This window comes from Moschus berezovskii, chromosome 6 (assembly GCF_049115385.1).
Source record: "Moschus berezovskii isolate FMDL1 chromosome 6, NW_MosBer_1.0, whole genome shotgun sequence".
Lineage (NCBI taxonomy): Eukaryota > Metazoa > Chordata > Mammalia > Artiodactyla > Moschidae > Moschus > Moschus berezovskii.
Window position 1 is genome coordinate 111,613,108 of NC_142465.1, and position 16,532 is coordinate 111,629,639.

General features: G+C 41.0%; 1 protein-coding gene across 10 annotated transcripts in view; it reads left to right on the top strand.

Moving 5' to 3' along the window:
* ERC1 (ELKS/RAB6-interacting/CAST family member 1) overlaps nt 1-16,532 on the top strand; it is a 277,757-nt gene that overhangs the window by 51,751 nt on the left and 209,474 nt on the right. For all 10 annotated transcript variants that reach the window (XR_016037703.1, XM_055396335.2, XM_055396333.2 and 7 more), the window contains one exon: nt 14,284-14,700. Coding sequence is in view for 9 of the 10 variants with exons in the window: in XM_055396335.2 (XP_055252310.1) it covers nt 14,284-14,700 (417 nt within the window). In the remaining variant the exon portion in view is untranslated. The remainder of the gene's footprint in view (nt 1-14,283; nt 14,701-16,532) is intronic.

Here is a 16,532-nt window from a genome sequence, read left to right on the forward strand (position 1 = left end):
GCAAGGAGATCCAACCAGTCCATTCTAAAGGAGATCAGTCCTGGGTGTTCATTGGAAGGACTGATGCTAAAGCTGAAACTCCAATACTTCGGCCACCTCATGCGACGAGTTGACTCACTGGAAAAGACTCTGATGCTGGGAGGGATTGGGGGCAGGAGGAGAAGGGGGCGACAGAGAATGAGGTGGCTGGATGGCATCACCGACTCGATGGAGGTGAGTTTGAGTGAACTCCGGGAGTCAGTGATCGACAGGGAGGCCTGGTGTGCTGTGATTCATGCGGTCGCAAAGAGTCGGACACGACTGAGCGACTGAACTGAACTGAAGCACATTTAAGACTTCCCTGGTGGCTCAGACAGTAAAGAATCTGTCTGCCATGCAGGAGACTTGAATTTGATTCCTGGGTCAGGAAGATCCCCTGGAGAACAGAATGGCAACCCATTCTAGTACTCTTGCCTGGAGAATCCCATGGACTGAACAGCTTGGAGGGCTGCAGCCCATGGAGTCACAAAGAGTCAGATAGTACTTAGTGACTAACATACATACATACAAGCACTTTTAAAACCATAATCCATTATAGAAATATATATATTTATATCATGTAATAAAATATGCTTCAATTATTGAAAGATAAGCTTCATGATAAAATATTGGCTCTCTCTGTGGGAGATGGTCAGTTCAATTCAGTCGCTCAGTCGTGTCCAACTCTTTGCGACCCCATGAATCACAGCACTCCAGGCCTCCCTGTCCATCACCAACTCCCGGAGTTCACTCAGACTCATGTCCATTGAGTCGGTGATGACATCCAGCCATCTCATTCTCTGTTGTCCCCTTCTCCTCCAGCCCCCGATCCCTCCCAGCATCAGAGTCTTTTTCAATGAGTCACCTCTTCACATGAGGTGGCCAAAGTATTGGAGTTTCAGCTTTAGCATCAGTCCTTAGGTATTTTTAAATTTTATTGTTTTACTGAAAAATATGTAGGTTGTCAACTACCAGATTGATTTTACAGCTCATGATTAGTAAGGCAGGTTGAAAAGTCACCAGTGTCTCTGAAATTTTTCTATAGGAAAATAATTAAGGTTTGGGGGAGACTCCTCAGAAATCTGCAACTTTGCAGCCACAGCAGTTAGCAGAGATAATAATAAATGGTACCTCAGGAGAGATCTTCAGTGGCCCCAGGATTGCAGGTCCTTGTGGCTGGAGGCTGCTCCGGTGAGTACTGAAAACTCTTAAAAATAAGCGAGTGGAGGTGGAGATGGATCTCTGAGCACATGACCAAGTGCAGCCTGGCTGGAATGGAGAGTTGAGGGTGCTTGGGGTGCGCTCCTGTCCAAAGAGAGCCCTGCTGGGTGTCCCAAGAGAAAGCTGAACGGATTCCTGTCTGTGCGGGTCCTGCTGCGGGGTGTGACTCTGCGTCTGCCCCCTGTTGTCACTTTGCTCTGGAAACACTGCTTATGAACCAGACGAGCTTTGATGTAATGACAGTTGTCTGTTTACCATGATTGTGCATGAGCTGATTCATAACATGAAAACACACTTTATGGCAAAACAGACTGTGTGTGTTCTATGGAGCCTGCCGCTCTCTGTGTTCCAGTGCAACTACTGCTTTTTGCAGGAGTTTCTCTAGCTGGTTGTGTCAGCTTGACATTTTGATTTCAAAGATCGTATTATAGTCTTTTCCCAAATGTCACACAGTGACTTCAGACTTTCTGAGTGATAGGCATAAACTCTCCACAGTGCTTTTGTTAGGAGCAGAAGATGATTTTATAGTTTCTTTGTTCCTGTCTGTGTCTGTAAACTCTGAGCATTGCTCAAGTGAGAACTTCTCTTGAATCTGCAGATCACATTGATTTTGCCTAATGAAGCTTTTATATATTGATTTCATGTTGTTTGCTGTCTAAGATTTACACTTATGTGAACTTTGAACTTGATTAGGACCTTGATGACCCTGAATGGGGAAGGGACTTTCCTAGTGGGCAGATTGTACATAGAGGCCAAATCTCAAGGAAAAATAGCTTCTAAATGTCCTTCGTTAGTGTGTATTTGAAAGGTCAGGGAATTTCGTGTTTTTGTGGTTGTAAGCAAAGTTTCTTGACTGGAAACTGACTTTAGAGAATGTGGAAGGGCATATTATCAGAGAAGTGCTGTTAAGAATATTGCTCTGTGTGTTCTTTAATTCAGTCTCTTTTATGAAACACAATTATGCCATCTTTAGCAAGCAGATACTGTATGTTAGCAGTGTTGCTTCTTTCTCTGAACACAGGATAGATAGTACAGTGATTTGTACAAAGTCATTTTTAGAACATTCTTTTCTCATTACAAAGTAATAAATGCAAACATACAATAACACATTTTAAGAATAACGTAAATGTATGTAGGGGAAAAAAAACTCCCCTGTAATCCCATTTGTTATATAGTCATACCTTGTTGGGATTGTATTTACGTGTGTACTTGTCTGTGTGTGTACACACACACTCTCTCTCTCTCTGTTTGTACTATCTTTAAAATTTAATGTGAGGTAAATAAGCATTTCTCTTATGTTAGTACATATTCTTCAGGAGCATTATTTTAAATGACTACATAAAATCGTCATATTTTTAGCCATTCTACTGTAAGATGTTTAGGCCTTTTCAGTTTTTTTGTTATAGGTATTACTGTGATGGTCATCTTTATTAACACATTTTCACATTTCTGATTATTTTCCTGTGATAGGTTTAAAAAAAATGGAATCCATTAATCAAAGAGGATTGATGTAATTATAGGAGAGTTTTTCCTATATAAATTTATGTATTCTTAAAATGTTTAACACATGTATTTATTACCTTGTAGTGAGAAAATGTTATAAAAATGACCCTACAAATTACTATATTATCTGCTTTGTATTTGGAGAGAAAAACAACATTGCTGGCAGATAGGTTCTGCTTCCTAAGGAAGACACTGTTGTGCTCATAAAATGCAAGAGATGAATACTAACACAGTTTCCAGAAGGATTGGACCACTTTAGATGATCTCCAGCAGGTGTAAAAGAATGCATGCTCATATAATGTTCAAAAACCTTTTGCCTGAAAAAAACTTACCTCTTTAGGGCTAGGTTAAACATACTGTTTTCCTTTGCAATTCTTTGTTCACATTTTCATGTGTTTATTGACAGTTTGCTGTGATTGGTACATTCTTATTTGTTTAATCTCTCTTGGGGACAGGAAGGCTTAGTATTTCATTAACTTATATGGGCTTTTTCAACAGTGAAGATAAAGTTCTTTCACAATTGTGAATAATTTTTAGTTTTTGTCATTTGCTCCTTAGTTTTTTATTTTTGATGTATATAGTTCTAGGTTTCTAAGCAGTAAAGTGTAACATATTTTTCTTACATTTGTATTTGTAATTTTTTGGTAATTTCTTACATTTATTTTTTTGTTTAGAAATCCCTTCTCTATCTGAATATCATTAAATGTTTTTATTTTCTTCTTTTTATTTGCTGATTAATTTGCATTTTATACCTAGTTCTTTAATCTTCCTGGAACTTACTTTTGATTGCATATGGGGAGAACATATTTATTTTGATGTTTTCCTGATAATTGAAAAACTTTCTAAATACTGTGATAATTCTCTTTCCCTTTTTGTGTGACATTTCCTTTTTCTTAAGGGCTTATTGTGAGATATGTTCCATTGATCTCTTTGTTGATATTCTTTTTTCAGGACCACATTGATGGATTGTAACAGGTTTATAATTTGTATTCATGACTGATTGGGCATTGAACAAATTTTCCTTTATACACACAGAGACATGTACACACATATACATACATGTATACACACGCACACACATACACATATATACATATATGCATGTATACACACATACATATATACACACATGCATATACATATATATATATATATATAGCCATTCTCAACTCTAATGTTCTGTCAGACATTCTTACCACACTCTTCTTATATGCTGGCTGGCTCAGGTGTCAGCTTAAATGGTTCTTCTTCAAAGAGACCTTCCCTGTCTAAAATAGGGCAGCCTGCACCAGTATAAGCACAAGTAAATCACCCAGCCTTTCAGAGGCCATTTCATTTTATACCAAATCTTCTAGATGCACTTCTCTTGTTCATCATTAGGTGAGCTGTTAAAATGAAGACAGCTGTTGATCATCGTCAGCTCCTATTTAATTGCTCAGAATTTCCTTTATGCACTATGTCATAAGAATATCAAGAACATTTCAAAAGCGTGGTTTTAAAATACATAAAACGAAAGATATAACTAAGGCCTTTAAAAAAAGCACAGCCTGTCTTAATATTTGCTATTAATCTGCCACTGAAAATTCCAACCACTAGCAAATTCTGTTATTTAAGAGAACTGAGTTTTGCTGTGAAAATTATATAAATTCTAAAGTTGTTAAAAAATGATGTTATACACTACATTTTAAAAAATACAGTACACTTTTGATCATGTCCTAGATGAAAAAAGATGACCAGTGTCTGGGACAAAGATCAGCAAGGCTCTGTAAAATGTTTGTCCCACTTTAAGACAAAGTATTAGGACATCTGTGTCATGGAGCTTCCCTGAGAATTTTCAGCTGCACCAGAGCAACCATTGCTCAACAGACTAAACTGAGGAGTGTAGGGTAGTTAGCCAAGAGGACCAGATACAGCAATGGCAGAGAAACTGATTAGTTATAAACCATCAGTAGCACAAGAAAAGGACTTTGAGAGAAAGCTTTCTGAGGTACCGATTTCAGTGATAAAAGTCCAGGCAGATGTTCTGATGCTCTCTTAAGTGGTTTCCTTCACTCAGGGCTTATCAAAAAGAAAACAAGTCATTTGCGCACACTAGCCAACATTACTTTTCATGAAAGAGAAAGCCCTATGTGATTTTAATGGTGCTTAACTCTTTTAACTCTTTTCCTCACTCTTCATGGCAGTTGTGAAAGGAGGTGATTTTAATGGTGCTTAACTCTTTTAACTCTTTTCCTCACTCTTCATGGCACTCTTAAGCAAACAAACAAATTGCGTGTTTAAGACTGTGGTGCTTCGGTGATAGAAATGGCACTGACCCCAGTACAGTTTTCAGTAGATACACAGAGCTAGTTGATTTATAACCTTTATTCTCATTAAGTAATTATCATAAATTATGAGGTTCATGTTAGGGATTATGCTACCAGACAAGTTGTTTTGTTGTTATTTCTCGCATATTTTACTGTGGTGAGCATTATAAGCTAATAATCCAGCTGACTTGACTATTGAGATGATCCAGGCAGTGCTTTGTGAAAAACACTTTAAGCCACAGAGCCATGTTTTCAAATGGATATTATTCAGGTATGGAAATAAAACTTCTTTGAAGGAGTAAAATGAAAAAGAAAGCGACTGCTCTGATTGAGACACGACGGCGGTGGTGGGGAGGGGCCCAGGTGCCTGGGTGTGGCCCTGCCAGGCTTTCCCTGAAGATGGTCTTTAGAACCCCTGGGGCTTCTTAGGGCTGGGTTCTATGAGTTGCTAACCAGACCTTTTGGTTTTATTAGTACAAACAGCAGCAGCAGCTGCCTCTTATTGACAGTTTGCCCTGTGATAGGTGTTCTCTCTTACTGCTAATGGTTGTAGTAAACCTGCAGTGCTCATAGTGTAGATTACTTGAGTAGGGCTCAGAGTGTTTAAGGGACTTTGCTGAACTTGTCTTGTGGGAACCAGGAATTGAACCCATAGCCAAATCCTTCTTGCTCCGTGTTCTCCCCTGACCTCGAGGAAGAGTCCTCATCAGCGTCCTTCAGCCCCTGTGATGCTGTGTTCCCGATTTCTGCTCACTTTCCTGACTGCTCCTCTTGTCTCCTTTGCCAGCCGCTCTTCCTCTGCCTGCGTCCAGTGTTGAATCAGGCCTGTGCCTATCTTCCTCTTACTGTTTTCTTTTCCTAGGGAGGCTCCTTCACTACTTTGGCCTCAGTTGACAGATCTATGAATCAGAGCTTCCACACTTTTATCTTTATTTTTTTTTTTCGAGAATTTTAATAATTAGTTTAATTCATCATTTTTTTTAAAACTTTTCATTTTACACTGGAGTAACAACTGCGATAGTTTCAGGCGCACAGCACAGCGACACAGCCACGCACACCTGTATCTTTAGCTCGTCTCATTCCTCAAAGCTCTAGACCCCCAAGCACAGTTGCTCCTTAAACCTTTTCTCAGCATCTCGGAAGCACCTCACATTCAGCTCAAGATCTCCTCTCAGTTCTGGTCCTTGCTTATTTCCCCTCATTTTTGTTTATGGTTCCACCAGCTTGTCTGTGGTGTTTAAGTCAGAAACTTCAGAATCTTCCTTGATTGCCACCACCCTCCTTTCCCACCCTGCCAGTGAAATCCTGATAATTTTTTTCCCTGAAGTATTTCTCTAAACCATCCGTTTCCCACCCCACAGTACTGTCATATTTCGGTCCTGCCACTGTTAGCTGAGGTCTCCCGATTTTATCCAGTCTTTCTCTTTCCCCAAGTGTGCAGCCTCATCACAGCTAGTTGGAGCTTTAGAAAATGCACTTGTGATGTGTGAATCCTGGCTCACTAGTTATGTGACCTTGGCAGGCTGCTGAGTCTCTCCAAACCTCAGTTTCCTCATCTATAAAATGGGTATTCAGTCTTGCCTCATGTGACTGTTGTAAGAATTAAACGCAGTACTGTGTGCCTGGCACGTGGCTGGCACTTGGTGACTATTAGTGACGATGGTGAAGATGGTCATTCTCTGCCCAGAACTTTCTCAGGGCTTCCTGTTGCCCTTAAAAGCCATTACACCTCTTGCCACACTTCCCTGGTGCTCAGTCTCCTTAGGTCCTCTGTCCCCTCCTCCTTCAGAGTCTTTACCTAAGTAAGGATACGTGCTATGTCTTTAACTAGTTAACAGAAGTTACCTTCTTCAGATCTCACCCAGCCCCAAATCTCTTCTCTCTTACTACCTTGAATTTATAGCTTTTATCCCTGTTTGCAGTTATAATTGTGTGCATGTGTGTGTGTGTTGTTGCTGGGATTAAAAACTATCTTATCTACCTTAATGTGGACACAGGCCGAGTTTGTTATGCCCATCTGCCATTGTATCTCTGGCAGGGAGCGTAATGCCTGCTGCTTGGTAGCCGATAAAGATCTTTCTTCCATCAGGAAGGGGTTAGTTACACTTTTATTTTCTTCTCTGTTCTTCAGTGTTTGGTTAAGTTTATTTTTCAACAGCACCGCCTCTGTGGGCAGAATTGTCTGAAATGGACTCTTTCAAGTTAATTACTAGCTCTTGTTCTTGATGGAGAGAACTCCCAGGGTGGCCAGAGTCCTCTTTAAAATCTGTTTTTCTTCTGGTACTGAAACACACTCGGGGTTAGTTTTTCCTCTTAGGAGAAACACTCTTCTTGGGTTCCTGTAGGTTTCATGTTTTTGTGGCACTTGTCTATAGGTTGGGATTCAAATTTTCTTCTGCTTAAATCTGTATTAGAAATATGAAATAATTTAAGTTCACTAATGTCATCAGATGTTCCTTTGTGAACCTCTAATTCAAGTTTTCTTGTTTCAGTTTAGATACCTTGGATCAAGTGTTATTTCAAAAAGTCGATTTTCCTTATAGTATGGAGATCAAAGAATTTGCTCTTAAAAGCTGTCAGAAAAAAAATTATATAAGCATCTATCCCAGTTCATATATTTAGTTTAAAAATAGTTTAAACATTGGTAATGAATCAGGTATCCCTGTATGATTTTTTTTATTTTTCAGATACCTGATAGAAAAAAGAAACTTGCTTATTTAGTTTTTCAGTAAATAGGAAGAGGACAGAAAGGAGATTCTTGAAACTACTGGTTATTGTTGCTTTCAGATTTTCAGTGTCCTTATCTCCAAGATCATTTTTATAGGAATCTCTGACATCAGAATTTTGGTCGGAAGATGGAAGTACTTGCATTTTGTGGGACTTCTCAGGGAGAGATGCCATTTCGGGAGGCAGGATGAAAGGAGAGGAGTTGGAATTCCTCTCAGTCTTTTCTGTTCTTCCTCTCATTCCTTCTTTCAGAGAGAGAAGATCCCGTGGGTTGAAAAATTTTTTCTTTTTTTTTTTAAAAAAAGCTTTTCTTGCCGTAGAGCAAATTTTAAGCAGTTTTCCCGTCTTCCAGATCAAGCTGAGTATGAGAGTGAACAGAAGCAGACCGGTGAGGGTCAGTATAAAGTCTGGAAGTGAGAAGCATGAGCTCACTCTGGAGGGTGTCCTGAGCGGCGTTCTCAACTAGCATGTCTCCTAATACCTGACACGTGACATCTTCCTCCGGAGTCCAGCACCCCTCTTTTTGGTTGATTGTGGTAAATGTCTGTGCTGTGCGTAGCTGTGCTCACTTCGTCTTCTGTGTCACGTGCTAGAGCAGCCTGGCTTCTTGCCTCCGCTGCTTCCTCCTCCAAGGTTGTTGGCAGAAATTCTTAAAAAGTGAAGCTAGCTTGAATGTAGCCCTAAAAAGAAGGGGTGTTGATTCCCATTTCAGTGGAGAAAATCGCCGCGTAGCCTTCTAGGTCACCAGTTCAGAGCATCGTTTTCATTCTGTATCCCAGTAGGGTGGGTGAAGCAGAGCTGAAGAAGCAGGGCGCGCTGGCAGTTGTATTTTCTTTCTTCACCAGAATAGTGATTGCCATGCTAGTTTAATCACTAGTGTGTGTGTGACTTCATGAGCTGTGGCCAGTGTCTGTTTCTCCTGCATTAAATGAACTCGGTGATGGATGTTCAGGACAGACAGACAGTTGTACCTAGGAATCAATTTCGTTGTTAAATTTAACTTCTGATACATCCCTTTGGGATAAATTTGGTTAGAATTTATTTAGATTTTTTTTTTTTTTTTACTTCCAAAGATAAAGAATGAAATTAGGAATTGATTTTGAATTCCAGCAAATTCTTCCACTGTTGAAGAATCTTTAACAGTGTGATGTGGGCAGTTAAATGTATTTAAAAATGATGTTCCTGAATTCAGATACCTGATAATTTTATTGTAAATTCATTTTTCATAGGAAAAAGCAGTGCTTTTCAAGAGTTTGAAGACTACTATAATTGAATCTTTACTACTTGCTAAGCATAATACTCAAACCAGAAATTATAAAAGAAAAGGCTCTTATCTTTGCATTAAAAAAATGATCTATTTAAAGTTGCCATAAACTCAGTTCAGTTCAGTCGCTCAGTCGTGTCCGACTCTCCGCGACCCCATAAATCACAGCACGCCAGGCCTCCCTATCCATCACCAACTCCCTGAGTTCACTCAAACTCATGTCCACAGAGTCGGTGATGCCATCCAGCCATCTCGTTCTCAGTCGTCCCCTTCTCCTCCCGCCCCCAACCTTTCCCAGCATCAGAGTCTTTTCCAGTGAGTCAACTCGTCGCATGAGGTGGCCAAAGTATTGCAGTTTGAGCTTTAGCATCAGTCCCTCCAATGAACATCCAGGATTGATCTCCTTTAGAATGGACTGGTTGGATCTCCTTGCAGTATAAGGGACTCTCAAGAGTCTTCTCCAACACCACAGTTCAAAAGCATGGCTTCTTCGGTGATCAGCCTTCTTCACAGTCCAATTCTCACATCCATACATGACCACGGGAAAAACCATTGCCTTGACTAGACGGACCTTTGTTGGCAAAGTAATGTCTCTGCTTTTTAATATACTATAAAGGTTGGTCACAACTTTCCTTCCAAGGAGCAAGCGTCTTTTAATTTCATGGCTGCAATCAGCATCCGCAGTGATTTTGGAGCCCCCAAAAATAAAGTCTGACACTGTTTCCACTGTTTCCCCATCTATTTCCCAAGAAGTGATGGGACCAGATGCCATGATCTTTGTTTTCTGAATGTTGAGCTTCAAGCCAACCTTTTCACTCTCCTCTTTCACTTTCATCAAGAGGCTTTTGAGTTCCTCTTCACTTTCTGCCATAAGGGTAGTGTCATCTGCATATCTGAGGTTATTGATATTTCTCCCAGCAATCTTGATTCCAGCTTGTGCTTCTTCCAGCCCAGCGTTCCTCATGATGTACTCTGCATATAAGTTAAATAAGCAAGGTGACAATATAGCATATAAGTTAAATAAGCAAAGTGACAATATACAGCCTTGACGCACTCCTTTTCCTATTTGGAAACAGTCAGTTGTTCCACTTCAGTGCCATAAACTATGTTAAAAGAAAAAAAAAAACATATTTGGAAATATATTTGTAACATGCACAGCAGGTGGAAGGTTATTTTCCAAATATAAAAGGCCCTTGAAGTGGGTTAGGAGAAAGGTTAAATGTCCCCAAACAAAATGGGAAAGAACAAGAACAGGGGAGTCACAGAGGCGCCTGTAGATACATGAATAGATGTTCAGTCTCACTTGGAAGCAAAGAAAAGCCCGAAAAAGAAAGAGAAGAAAGAAGATACCCCACTGTCAAAGCTACAGGAAAGTGCTCAGATACTGTTTGGCGGAAGCTGATACAAACATTCTTAGAGATAATTTGTTGTCTGTTAAAATTATAACTGTATACTCTCTGATCCAGCATTTCCACTTTTCAGAGTTCATCTCCAGTAAAAGTCTGGATTTATATGCAGAGATGTACATATGAAGGTGCCTGTTACAATAGTGAAGCGTGAGGAGCAACCTAATTATCAGTAGTAACAAGTAAATTATTAATAACAACACATTGGAATTCTGTGACAAGCATATTTTTTCCCCAGGTTTTAAACTGCCATAAAGTACCTCAGGCTTTCCTGGTGGCTCAGTTGTAAAGAATCTGCCTGCCAATGTGGGAGACGCAGGAGACTCAAGTTCGATCCCTGGGTCAGGAAGATCCCCTGGAGAAGGAAATGGCTACCCACTCCAGTACGCTTGCCTGGAGAATCCCCATGGACAGAGAAGCCTGGTGGGCTACAGTCCATGGGGTCGCAGAGTCGGACATGACTGAGTGCACTCGTGTGTGCACATGTGCACACACACACACGTCTTACATTAACCATCTTGAATGTACCATCTTAACCAGTTTTCGGGTGTGCAGTTAATAGGTGCATCCACACTGATGTGCTGCTGTCACCACCATCTACGTCTGGAGCTCTTGTTATCCTGTAAAACTAAATCTCTGTGCCCATCAAGCAGTCACTCCCTGTCAACCACCTCCCTCCTCCTTCCCAGCCCTTGGCAGCCACTCCTGTACTTTCTGTTTCTTTAAATCTGACTGCCCCAGATCCCTCATGTAAGTGCAATCATATAGTGTTTGTCTTCTGTGACTGGCTTATTTCATTTGGCATAATGTCCTCAGGGTTCACCCATGCTGGAGCATGTGTCAGAATTTCATTCCTATCTGAGGCTGAAAAGTATTAGTAGGCGTGTTTTTTTTTTAATTTAACTTTTGAGTGGATAGTACATCCATCTATGTAGTACATCCATCTATTCTCTTGAACCCTTCAAATTGAAGAGGAGGGTTAGGAGGCAAGAAAGATGGGAAGTGACTGCAAATGTGTATCTCTCAAGGGGTGATGGCAGTGTTCTCGAATTAGATAGTAGTGATTGATGTAGAACTTTTAATACCCTGAAAACTGCTGACTTACACGCACACTTTAAACAAGGGAATTTTATGTATATGTGAATTATGTCTCAATATCCAGGTGGTGCTAGTGGTAAAGAACCTGCCTGCCATTGCAGGAGACATCAGAGACTAGGGTTTGATCCCTAGGTTGGGAAGATCTCCTGGAGGAGGAAATGGCACCCCACACCAGTATTCGATGAACCTGGCGGGCTACAGTCCGTAGTGTCTCAAAGAGTCGGACGTGGCTAAAGCGAATTAGCACATATGCACAAAGCTATCATTACAAATTTTTCAGTGCCAATTCTACCTCAGTTAAAAACATTTTTATGCAGAGGAGAATAAAGTTTCTTACAGGTTGTCCCTCAGTCATTCCAGGCCCGATTATAGTTTTTATCAGTAAATATAAACCTGCGTTTTAAAATATTGATGCTTGCTGTTAAACTGGGTGGTCATTTCTCATTTACTCAACTCATCACTTATTAATATCCTTTTAGGTTGTTTCTAATTTTGTCAGTGGTTTAAACAACAATGAGCATCTTTGTACACTTGCCAGATCATTTCCTTGAGATATTTACTACTGTTTTACAGTTTGCCAAAAATATTGAACAATGTATGTTTTAACGTACGTTGATTTCCATGATGTTATTAGCTCTGTGAAAACATAGTGCAGGTATTTCTATCCTCATTTTAATTACAAGAAATCTGAAACTATAAAAGACCATATATCCCAAATTAGGTAGCTGTTTGGTATGAGAGCTGGAACTGAAGCTAGTGTCTTCTGATTGTGGGCTAGTTTCCTTCCAGTGTGGCACACTGCCAGGCTTGAATACCTGCCTACAAAGAGTGATTTTCTGTTGTTGCTTCTTCATTTCTAAAAATAGGGTTCTTGATGTTACTTCCTTTTGGATTCTTTGTATAGTGTTCTAGGGGCTTTCCAGGTGGCCCAGTGGTAAAGAATCCACCTGCCAATTCAGGAGATGCAGAAGATGTACGTTTGATCCCTGGGTCAGTAAGATCCCCTGAAGGAGGAAATGGCAACCCACTCCAGTATTCTTGCCTGGGAAATCCCAAGCACAGAGGAACCCGGTGGCTTACATTTCATTGGGTCGCAAAGAGTTGGACATGACTTAGCGATTAAACAACAGCAGCAGCATAATGTTCGAGAACTTATCAATTCAGATTAGAGGTTCATGTACTGTCTTTAGGGATATAGCAGCTAAAGATACATCCTCAGCAACATTTTAGGAGTTCATCTGCACAGACATCTTCATATAATTACTCACCTGTGTTGTTATCTTCTGTATAAATAGCTCCCACAGTCTCAGTATTTTGTGTTTTGTTTTTTGTGGTTAAAGTTTCAAGTTATCTTAGTACCTTTGGATACTAGCATCCGTGGGCTGGGAGGATTGCTTTAATTCGATGCCAGCTCTGTTACTGTGTGATCTTGGGGTGAGTTATTTAAGTCTCTGTATGCTTGATGTGAGAGTTGGACTGTGAAGAAAGCTGAGCGCCGAAGAATTGATGCTTTTGAACTGTGGTGTTGGAGAAGACCCTTGAGAGTCCCTTGTACCGCACAGAGATCCAACCAGTCCATTCTAAAGGAGATCAATCCTGGGTGTTCATTGGAAGGACTGATGCTAAAGCTGAAGCTGCAATACCTTGGCCACCTCATGCGACGAGTTGACTCACTGGAAAAAACTCTGATGCTGGGAAAGGTTGGGGGCGGGAGGAGAAGGGGACGACCGAGAGTGAGATGGCTGGATGGCATCACCGACTCTGTGGACATGAGTTTGAGTGAACTCCGGGAGTTGGTGATGGACAGGGAGGCCTGGCGTGCTGTGATTCATGGGGTCGCGGAGAGTCGGACACGACTGAGCGACTGAACTGAACTGATGCTTGGTGTCATCATCAATAAAATTCAAATAGTAGTACATGTGTTATAGTGAGGATGAAATGAATGAACATTTAAAGAGTGCTAAGCACATTTTGACATGTACTGTTTAAAAATTTTTAAATTTTCTATTGGGATAATGTGATAGTTTCAGGTGAACCGTGAAGCGATTCAGCCATATTATCATGCACTCTTACGTTTAATATTTACTGTGGAAATTTAATTGTAAAGCACTTAAAAGTCATTTTGTATTTTGGTATCCCTTGTAGTTTCTGGTGAAATTTTTTTATGGTGTGTTTGCATTCCTATAGACTTCCCCTGTTTTTCCCCTTTTCTTTGCTTCACTTCTAGGTGATACCCTCTATTAATTTTGAAGAGTATCTTTATCGTAAGCTACGATCTTAAGTCGTAGCTTAAGCACAGTGAAGAGTTGCTGGAGTCACCTTGTTTCCTGTTGACAATAAACACACGTTAAATTACTGACATTTTACAGATTGTAAGGGCTTCCCTGGTGGCTCAGATGGTAAAGAATCTGCCTGCAGCGTGGGAGACCTGGGTTCAATCCCCGGGTCAGGAAGATCCCCTAGAAGAGGTCATGGCAACCCACTCCAGTATTCTTGACTGGAAAGTCCCATGACAGAGGAGCCTGGTGGGCTGCAATTCATGGGGTCATAAAGAGTCGGGCGTAACTGAGTGACAAACACTACAGATAGGAAAGACAGTGTGGAACAGAATAACGTGATTCCTGATTTGTTCAGTGCGGGGTTCTGAGAGGTGTGGTTGCTGCCTCCCCTGATCCTGCTCTGTTTGTGCTCCTGGAGGAGGAGAGCTGACCTGGGTCTTGTTTTCTGTCTCTGGACCCAGCACATGCAGATGACCATCCAGGCCCTCCAGGACGAGCTGCGGATCCAGAGGGACCTTAACCAGCTGTTCCAGCAAGACAGCAGCAGTAGGACCGGCGAGCCATGTGTGGCGGAGCTGACAGAGGAGAACTTCCAGAGGCTGCACGCGGAGCACGAGCGGCAGGCCAAGGAGCTGTTCCTGCTGCGCAAGACGCTGGAGGAGATGGAGCTGCGGATCGAGACTCAGAAGCAGACCCTGAACGCACGCGACGAGTCCATCAAGAAGCTGCTGGAGATGCTGCAGAGCAAGGGGCTCTCTGCCAAGGCCACCGAGGAGGACCACGAAAGGACACGGAGGCTGGCGGAGGCAGAGATGCACGTGCACCACCTTGAAAGCCTCCTGGAGCAGAAGGAGAAAGAGAACGCTCTGCTGAGAGAGGTCAGTGGCCACTTTATCAGCTGATAGGACACTCTGTCTTTTTTCCCTGATTAGTTAGCATCTTGGCCTAGATGAATTTATATGCTCTCTGGAGCTAGTGGAAGGGAACTCCTCCTTTGGTACCTAAATTCTACACCGATTTCTGTTCAGATTTGCTGTCTTGTGTGAGCTGTTGGCTGGCATGTATACCAGCTTAATGACTTTCTGGGTTTTTCCTTTCCCCTCTTGTAGACTTATTTTGTTGCTAGAGGGGCACAGAATATTCTTGATTGGTTACTCATCTCTTGATTTTTTCATAGAGACACACACAACAAAATCAGAATCAGAGTACCTAACTATTGCTCAATTTTTAAATGTATTAATCATTGAGAGTGAGCAGTGACCTCAGTTTTAAGTATGCCTGTAAAGTCCTGGGCAGCAGTAATGGATGTTTGCCCTGTGGTTTCTATGGAAACTGTTGCCTTGCTATAAAAGGTATGTGATAAAAATCATCTGCTGCCATGGAGGCACAGCTGGAGAAATGACATAGAGGCAAACTGCCACTTATTTTCTAAAGAGGAAACTCGGGCTTTAGCTGACCACTGTGACTACTTCATTTTAAGAAAGCATAACTGAAGAATTCATCTCACGTTGAATTAAAAAAAATTGACAGTTCTCTCTATGAGGTCAGAAAATAGCTAACTTTCACATTGTGAACGATGAAGAAACATATAGTTTCTTCAGTATAGGAATACTTGTTTAAGCCAATGTATTTTATACTCATGATTATTAAAATGTGTGGTACTGGCACAGTAATAGATAGCTAAATTGATGAGGCAGAATTTTTCTTCTATTTAAAAGATAATATAGTTTTAAGTTTATGATGTATGTTTTGGAATAATGGCCATTGGAAAACAGTTTACATGGTTACATCAAATTAAATTCTAGATGAAATAAAGTTACTTTTTAAAAAATGAAAACAACTAGAAGAAAATGTAAGTAAAAACCTTTTAATCTTGAAATAGGAAAGAATCTTTATTGCCATAGCAAGAAGCTTGAATAATTAAATGTGTGTATGTTAGAAAATACAATTAACAAAAGTTAAAATGATTGTTTGGGGTGGAGTTTTGCAGTTTGTGGCTCAACTGTTACATAAAGATTGTTTCCATAATAGCAAGGTGCTAGAGGCACTTGACATCACCTTTCTGTTCTAATTTTCTCAGCAGGTATCCATGGACCCTCTAGTTTGTATTCAATCCTGGAATAGGCACTGGGTGTATACTTCTTACATTTTTCATGTCAGAAAGCACGGTCTGTGCCATCCCAGAACTTAAAAATCTGGTGAGAGACAGTGAACTGATAATTATGAGAGGACATAAACTAGTTGAGTCTGATTATGTCGAGAGAAGGGATTAACAGGGTACACAAGTATTTTTGAGGAGGTGCCTTTTAAGGGAACACTGAAGAAAGATGAAACGGTCTTTCTGAGCATTTGTGTAAAATCATACCCTAACCCTGGAGAGAAGGTTAATGATTTCAAAGGCCTGAGCGGAAGGAGTTTGAGGAGACGAGAAGGCGAAAACCATATTGTCTCGGGGGAGGCGGGCATGAGATGAGAGGTTGAAGAGGTCGCAGGGGCCAGGTTCGTTCATTCCACTCGTCAGGTGTTCATTGAGTGCTCCTCCGGGTGCAGAGCACGGGGAAGCTGCAGTGAACACAGTCCCTGCCCTCTGGAGACAAAGCGCTGCCTCCATGATCCTTGCAGGTAATGCAGCAGTTTTATTCAGAGTCCAGGAGAAAACTGCCACAGTGTTTCATCAAGGGAGTGATAAGATCTGGTTTAGCTTTTAAAA